At 44.5% G+C, this 8365-nt stretch overlaps 2 protein-coding genes across 2 annotated transcripts in view; one reads left to right on the top strand and one right to left on the bottom strand.

Moving 5' to 3' along the window:
• LOC146980516 (uncharacterized) overlaps nt 1–8365 on the top strand; it is a 528771-nt gene that overhangs the window by 232893 nt on the left and 287513 nt on the right. Inside the window, 1 exon segment of the mRNA XM_085787979.1 lies at nt 7616–7623. Within this exon segment, the coding sequence (XP_085644105.1) occupies nt 7616–7623 (8 nt within the window).
• On the bottom strand, nt 4943–5305 carry LOC146980620 (uncharacterized protein BRD3OS-like). Its single transcript, XM_085787913.1, has one exon. It carries the CDS (start codon nt 5303–5305, stop codon nt 4961–4963), a length of 345 nt encoding a protein of 114 aa, XP_085644039.1. The 3' UTR covers nt 4943–4960.

Raw genomic sequence — 8365 nt, 5'->3', positions numbered from 1 at the left:
CCAGCAGAGAGGAGTTATTTCTGCTGAGTCGTTGTTCTGAGTCATCGTCGTCGTGGAAACGGACCCGGTTCCATTTGGACTTTTTGACCTTGACCCTGTTTCTGTTTCTGTTTCTTCTGTGTCTCAATCAAACCGATCAGAACCGGTGTCGGTCGGTGGTTGGTCGGTTGGTTGGTGGTTGTCATGGTGACCTGCAGCAGCTTTTAAAACGTGGTCGGTGGTTGTCATGGTGACCTGCAGCAGCTGTTGAAACGTGGTCGGTCGTTGTCATGGTGACCTGCAGCAGCTGTTGAAACGTGAGGAGCGAAATCCGAGCGCTGCAAAACTAAAAAACCCTTCTGGGTCAAATGGACCCAATCTGTTCCCTTCCTCCATCCCTCCTTCCTTCCTTCCTTTCCTTTCCTTCCTTTCTCCCTTCCTTTCCCTTTCCACAATCCTTCTTTCCTTCCTTCCCTTTGTCCTCATTTCTTCTTCCTTACTCTCTTCCCATACTTCCCTCCTTCCATCTTTCTTTCCTTCCTTTTTCCCTTCCTTCTTTCCACAATCCTTTTTCCCTTCCCTCCCTCCCTTCGTCCTTACTTTTTCCTTCCTTTTGACCCAATTGACCCAATCTGTTCCCTCCCTCCCTCCTTCTATCTTCCCTTCCTTTTCCCCTTCCTCTTTCCTCCCATCCTTCTTTATTTCCTTCCCTTCATCCTTCCTTCCCTCCTTCCTTGACCCAGCAGGACAACATGAGGTTTTAAACCAGCAGCTGATTGGTCGACCACTCTGCTGCTGCTGCTGCTGCTGCTCCTTCTCCGGGTCGACCCCTCGCCACGGGAACCAGACGGACTCTTTCTTTTCTTCTTTTCTTTTCTTATCATGTGTTTTTTTTTTTTTTTTTTTAACACTACATTTTGCTTCATTTGTTTCTTTTGATTTTCAGGTTTGTGCTGAACTTGTTTGTGTCTTATAAGGTTCTATATGAAATGTCTTTGTACCGCTGCCCAACCCCCCAAACCCCCAAACCCCCCGAAACAAACCACTCATACTGTAACGGACCCTCAGACCCCCCAGACCCGGTCTCCCAGACCCGGTCCACTATGCGGAGCAGGAACAGGTCTCGTCCGGTTCGGCTCCTACACTGCAAAAAACTCAAAATCTTTCCAAGAATATTTGTCTTATTTCTCGTCAAAATGTCTCATTTCTAGTCAAAACTAATCTCTTTCCACTTAAAATAAGACTCATCACCTAAAAATGAACTTGTTTTTAGATCATTTTCACTTGTTTCAAACAAATTTTCACATAAAATAAGCACAAAAATCTGCCAGTGAAAGCAAGGTTTTTGTGCTTGTAATAATAAGACAGAAAAACTTTAGTTTTTTCTAATCTCTTAGTCTAATTTCTAGTCAAAACGAATCTCATTCTACTTAAAATAAGACTCATCACATAAAAAGCAGCTTGTTTTTAGACACTTTTTACTCCTTTCAAGCAGATTTTCACTTGAAATAAGTAGAAAAATGTGATTGTGGAGCTAGTTTTTCTGTCTTATTATTACAAGCACAAAAAACTTGCTTTCACTGGCAGATTTTTCTACTTATTTCAATTGAAAATGTGTTTGAAACAAGTGAAAATGATCTAAAAACAAGTAAATTTTTAGGTGATGAGTCTTATTTTAAGTGGAAAGAGATTAGTTTTGACTAGAAATGAGACATTTTGACAAGAAATAAGACAAATATTCTTGGAAAGATTTTGAGTTTTTGCAGGAAGGAAACCAGCTTTTTAAAAGACTCTTTTCTCTCGTCTCGTTTTTTTTTTTTTTTTTTTTTTTTTTAACTGATTTTAGTGTTGGAACCAACAGGAAGTTGGAAAGAGGAGGGAGGGAGGGGAAGGAGGGAAGAGGAGGAGGTGAAGGAGGGGGGGGGTGGGGGGGTAATGTTTTAATTTGATACGTGAAGAAGAGAAACAGGAAATAAAAACAGGTCACGTTTAATGAGTTTTTACAGTCTGGTTCCTGATTGGCTGCAGCAGAGAGAAGCCCCGCCCCCTCCCTCCTCCTCTTACTCCTCCTCCTCCTCCTCCTCGGGGACCGGGTCACAGGACTCGGATGTGACCGGTCGGGTCCCGAAAACTTCTTGTACTTGTACTTGGACGCTCTGCTCTGCTCTGCTCTGATTGGTCGGCTGGTCGGTGTGATGTCACGAGTCCTGGAAGAGGTTTTGAAATGTCCGACTCTCTGGCTGAACCCTGAACGCATCATCGCTGTTAAACCACCGACGACGCCGCCGATCGATCGGATCCACAATCATGTGACTCGTTCGTCTACGTCTGTTCATCATCGTCTGGTCGTTTGTGGGCGGAGCCAACGGCCGCCATTTCCTCTTCTCCTTCTTCTCCTCCTTCTGTCGACGTCTGGGATCGATAATAATATTGATCCGATCGATAATAATATTGATCCGATCATGGATTGGGACGGACGGACAGACGGTTTTGTTGTTGTTTGACAGCAAGCAAGCGGGCGGCGGCCATGATGCGTTGCCGTGGTAACCCTCCTCCCTTCCTTCATGTTTTTAGTTGATGGTCGAGCTTTGATGCTAATAGTTAATTTTTGTATTTTAATAAGAAAAAGGAAAAAAGTGATTTTATGTATTTGCATGCACTCCGGCCGTACGTTCTTCTTCTTCTTCCGTATGTTGAGCACTGTATAGTAGCTGTATAGTAGCTGTCTGAGGTCGTAGCGCCGCCTAGAGATGGACAGAGAGATGACAGAGAGACAGACGGACGGAGAGAGAGATGGAGAGACAGAAACAGACAGACAGACAGAGAGAGAGAGAGAGGACGAACCAACAAACCAACAAGTGAATTATTTGATGTAATTACTGATATGGGATCCTTATTTTCTGAGTTCCTTTGTTTTCATAAATAAACACATAAACTGACCCAGAGACTCGACTCTCACTCCTTCACCGTTCACTATTCACTCATTCACTCATTCATTATTCACTCCTTCACTATAGGCTACTCTATGTACAGCTCCACTACTTCCTGTCTCACATCACTGGACAAACTGATGAATCCAGGTTGTTGTCAGTTTGTCCAATAGTGTGAGACAGGAAGTAGTGGAGCTGTGCATGAAGCCTATTCACTCATTCACCGTTTACTATTCACTCATTCACCGTTTACTATTCACTCTTTAACTGTTCACTCTTTCACTGTTCACTATTCACTCTTTAACTGTTCACTCTTTCACTTTTCACTGTTCACTATTCACTCTTTAACTGTTTACTTTTCACTCCTTCACTGTTTACTATTCACTCTTTAACTGTTCACTCTTTCACTTTTCACTGTTCACTATTCACTCCTTAACTGTTCACTCTTTCACTTTTCACTGTTCACTATTCACTCTTTAACTGTTTACTTTTCACTCCTTCACTGTTTACTATTCACTCTTTAACTGTTCACTCTTTCACTTTTCACTGTTCACTATTCACTCCTTCACTATTCACTCTTTTAACTTTTCACTGTTCACTATTCACTCTTTAACTGTTCACTCTTTCACTTTTCACTGTTCACTATTCACTCCTTAACTGTTCACTCTTTCACTGTTCACTATTCACTCCTTAACTGTTCACTCTTTCACTTTTCACTATTCACTCTTTCACTGTTCACTATTCACTCTTTAACTGTTCACTCTTTCACTTTTCACTGTTCACTATTCACTCCTTAACTGTTCACTCTTTCACTATTCACTCTTTCACTGTTCACTATTCACTCTTTAACTGTTCACTGTTCACTATTCACTCCTTAACTGTTCACTCTTTCACTGTTCACTATTCACTCCTTAACTGTTCACTCTTTCACTGTTCACTATTCACTCCTTAACTGTTCACTATTCACTCCTTAACTGTTCACTCTTTCACTGTTCACTTTTCACTGTTCACTATTCACTCTTTAACTGTTCACTCTTTCACTTTTCACTGTTCACTCCTTAACTGTTCACTCTTTCACTGTTCACTATTCACTCCTTAACTGTTCACTCTTTCACTTTTCACTGTTCACTATTCACTCCTTAACTGTTCACTATTCACTCTTTCACCGTTCACTATTCACTCTTTCACTATTCACTTCTTCACTCGTTCACCCTGAAGCAGCTGAGAACACCTTTAACCAGCAGGTGAGTGACGTCATGGGGGGCGGAGCCAAAGAATCAGCACATGACCTGTTTGTTTTAATGTGGAGGGGCTTTTATTCTGAAAGGACAAACAGGAAACAGCAACGAGTTCATTAACGAGCTGAATCCAGAGGAAACCACGGTAACGTCTGACGTCTCCACGGTAACACACTGTTATACACAATATTTACAACTTCACACATCCAGTCTCTAGTCCTGGTCCTGGTCCTGGTCCTGGTTCTAGTCCTGGTTCTGGTCCTGGTTCTGGTTCTAGTCCTGGTCCTGGTTCTGGTCCTGGTCCTGGTTCTAGTCCTGGTTCTGGTCTCTAGTCCTGGTCCTGGTCCTGGTTCTGGTCTCTAGTCCTGGTCCTGGTCTCTAGTCCTGGTCCTGGTTCTGGTTCTGGTCTCTAGTCCTGGTCCTGGTTCTGGTCTCTAGTCCTGGTTCTGGTCTCTAGTCCTGGTCCTGGTCTCTAGTCCTGGTCCTGGTCCTGGTTCTGGTCTCTAGTCCTGGTCCTGGTCTCTAGTCCTGGTCCTGGTTCTGGTCCTGGTTCTGGTCTCTAGTCCTGGTCCTGGTTCTGGTCTCTAGTCCTGGTCCTGGTCTCTAGTCCTGGTCTCTAGTCCTGGTCTCGGTCCCGGTTCTGGTCCTGGTCCTGGTCCTGGTTCTGGTCCTGGTCTCTAGTCCTGGTTCTGGTCCTGGTCCTGGTTCTGGTTCTGGTCTCTAGTCTCGGTCCTGGTCCTGGTTCTGGTCTCTGGTCCTGGTCTCTAGTCCTGGTCTCTAGTCCTGGTCCTGGTCCTGGTCCTGGTTCTGGTTCTACATGAGGCTGCAGATGCGGGACCGGCCCTCCTCCTCCTCCAGTCCGGTCTTGTCCCGGACCAGCACCGCCTGGTTGCCGTAGCGACTGTACCACGCGGACTGGCTGCGGCTCAGGTACGAGGCCGGCGCCGTCAGGTCCTGCTGCTGCTGGGTCCAGACCAGCAGGGACGTGTCGCGGTACCGCAGCCGTGCGAAGGCCTCGGACAGCGCCTTCTCCGCCAGGGGGGGCCGACCGGGACCCGGACCTGGACCGGGACCTGGACCTGGTTCTGGTTCCAGCTCCTCCGCGGCGGCGGCTCGCTCCTCTACAGGCGGGTCACAGTCACAGTCACAGTCCGACATGTCGGCGTCGGGCCGGCGAGGACGGGAACGGTCTGGTCTGGTTCTGGTCTGGACCGGTCCAGGTCCGGGTCGACCCGGGTCATGTTCACACAGCTGCTGGTCCTGGTTCTGGTCCTGGTCTGGCTAACCAACTGCTGATCGGCGGGCGCTAACCCTGGGCGGAGGGATACGTGAGGTGGTTAGGTCCAAATAAAAACTGTGTTTTTCCTGGAAAATATTATATTATAGTGAACAATGGAACTGTGTTTTATTTTCAGGTAAAACCTCTTTTAGGCCGTGAAAATAGGCCGTTTCTTTGGGTCTGTTCACAACACTGTATAGACCAGAGTGGCTTTTTATGCAAATGAGAATGACTGATGCATCCTGGGTAATTTAGGGGCAGCGCCCGGCATTTTTAAATTGCACTCAGTGGCTTTTTGTGTTTTGATGGAGCGTAGACTAACTAACAATCAATCTGAATGTTTTATTTTGTGTTTCTTTTGTAGCACTATGTCTCATAATTATTTTGACACCCTCTTTGAAACCCACCGTTCACGCTGTCTTGAAAAACTACAATGAATGAATCTAGCGGTATGCTCCTTTAGCCTCCCACAGTGATCAATGACTCCTCACAGTGTCCAGAAATGTCTGAATGAATCTACGGTATGCTCCTTTAGCCTCCCACAGTGATCAATGACTCCTCACAGTGGCCAGAAATGTCTGACCCAGACATCTACACGTATTTGGTGGAATCACCGGGGAGGTTTTGGCTCAGTGTTGTCTGGAAACTAGCCAGGCTAGCGCCGCCTACTGGTTCCGGCAAATTTCATTTGCCTCAACAATGTAGTCAGGACACTAGCAATGCGTTTCGGTTTGCTCCGTCCGCTCAGCGAACAGACGGGTAAGTGAAGGCGATGACGTTGAACTCAAGCGCTCAAGATTAACCTATGAGCTTAACCGGTGTATAGCACACGTGACCACCAAGCAGCAGCGATTAGTTGAAGCAAATGTAAGCAACCGCCTCCCGGAAGCAAACGAATCCCTATGGCTCAGGTTCAGACGCTTTTTGAAATGTAATGAAATAAGCGGCTGATGCATCAGGCTGTCTGTAAACAGCCTGTTAATACACAATTTTTTGTTAGTTAGTTTGTCAAGACAGTTAGGCTGAATTACCCAGGATGCATCAGTCATTCTCATTTGCATAAAAAAGCCGCTCTGGTCTATGTTGTAAATCTCTGGGCAGGGCTATTATGGGCTGGTGTTGCTAACGGGAGGAGTGCAGAGAGTCTTCTACTGCAATTAAAGTACTTAGGGGCTATTTGTACATCATACAACCCCACTTTAAAAAAAATGCTACTATCCCTTTAATGTGGATGAATCTACGTTACCCCCACCTGTCATTGGTAAATGTAGTGTGAGAAGACTTCGCTTTCCAAAACTCCTCGTTGTCCCTTTAAATTTTAACAAATAATGTCTGGCAATGGTGGTAATATAATATCTATGAATTAGTGTAAGACGCTTCTCTCACCTGTCTTGTGTTTTTAACTGGACCCAGAGTCTGTACTAATAAATTATCTATCTATCTATCTATCTATCTATCTATCTATCTATCTATCTATCTATCTATCTATCTATCTATCTATCTATCTATCTATCTATCTATCTATCTATCTATCTATCTATCTATCTATCTATCTATCTATCTATCTATCTATCTATCTATCTATCTATCTATCTATCTATCTATCTATCTATCTATCTATAATCAGGTATTTTTATATTTGTATGGGAGGTTCCATATGGGTCCAGTTCAGTCCAGGGTTAGTTACTGAACTCGCTGCCTCTGGTCTGAACCGGACCGGACCGGACCGGTGCAGCTGTGACGTCACTGGGCTCGGTTCGGGTCTTACCTGGGTGACGTCAGGTGTGACGTTCCTCTCGGCTTCCGTAGAGTCAGCGGTTTTTATCGCTGACGTCGGCGGAGGAGCTAACAGCTGTTAGCCGCCTAAAGCTGGGTTTACCTCCCGTTAGCCTCCGTTAGCTTCTGTTAGCTTCCGTTAGCCTCCGTTAGCTTCTGTTAGCCTCCGTTAGCTTCTGTTTTTGTTTTGTTTTTTTCTCCCGTTAACTTATCACAGTAAAGCGACCGTTAAAGCGTCAGAAACGTCTCTTTTCTCCTCTTTCTTTAGCCGCCGTTAGCATCATGGATGGTTAGCATAGACCGTTAGCACCCGAAGCTGCTGCTGCTGCCAATAGCAACGGTGCGTCCGCGGCGTCGTCCGGGTGGGAACTGATGACGGAGGGAAACATGGTTCCTACCCGCTCTGCTCCGAGCTGGTGACGTAGCTGGAGCTTTGTTTGTTTCTTCTTCAATAAATCTTTATTGACAATATTATTTTCAGTACAAAGGCAGTTATTAATGTAAACACAAACAATTGGGGGTTATTCAAATAAATACATCAAACAAAGAGCATCAATTATATGTTTTTCTTAAGAAAATACCACATTTAGTCACTCAACCCCCTGTTTGTGGCATCCCAGTTCATCCAAAGCACCTGTGACTCAAAGAATAAGTTTGTTATTATTACATTTATGACATAAAAGCTCTTTCTGTTTTTTCACTTTTTACATTATAGACACCAAAACTCAACTTTATTTATAACACTTTAAAACAACCGTAGTTGAAAACAAAGTGCTGTACATAGAGACATAAAACAATTAAAGCAATAAAATAATAAAACAGACAGTTTGATTGTTTTTAAAAGCAATTAGAAACAATAAAACAATAAATAAAAGCAAACCATAAAACACGAATAAAGTCTCATGCGGAGTTGAAAGCCAGGGAGTAAAAATGGGTTTTAAGACTGGTTTTAAAAATGGACAGTGAAGAGGCTTGCCTAATGTGCAATGGTAGCTCGTTCCATAATTTTGGAGCAGCAGTGGAGAAGGCTCTGTCCCCTCTTAGCTTCCAAAAAGGACGTTGTTCCAATTTAAAGAAAAATCTGAGTCAGTCTTCAATGATATAACATATTACAGCCGTAGCTGGAGGTCCCGACTTCACTCACCTGTAGTGACGTCACCACA

This window comes from Trachurus japonicus, chromosome 9, assembly GCF_045865225.1.
Source record: "Trachurus japonicus isolate A0001 chromosome 9, Traja_1.0".
NCBI classification, from domain to species: domain Eukaryota; kingdom Metazoa; phylum Chordata; class Actinopteri; order Carangiformes; family Carangidae; genus Trachurus; species Trachurus japonicus.
The sequence above is the reverse complement of the archived record's forward strand: the minus strand, read 5'-3'. Positions and strand labels throughout refer to the sequence as shown.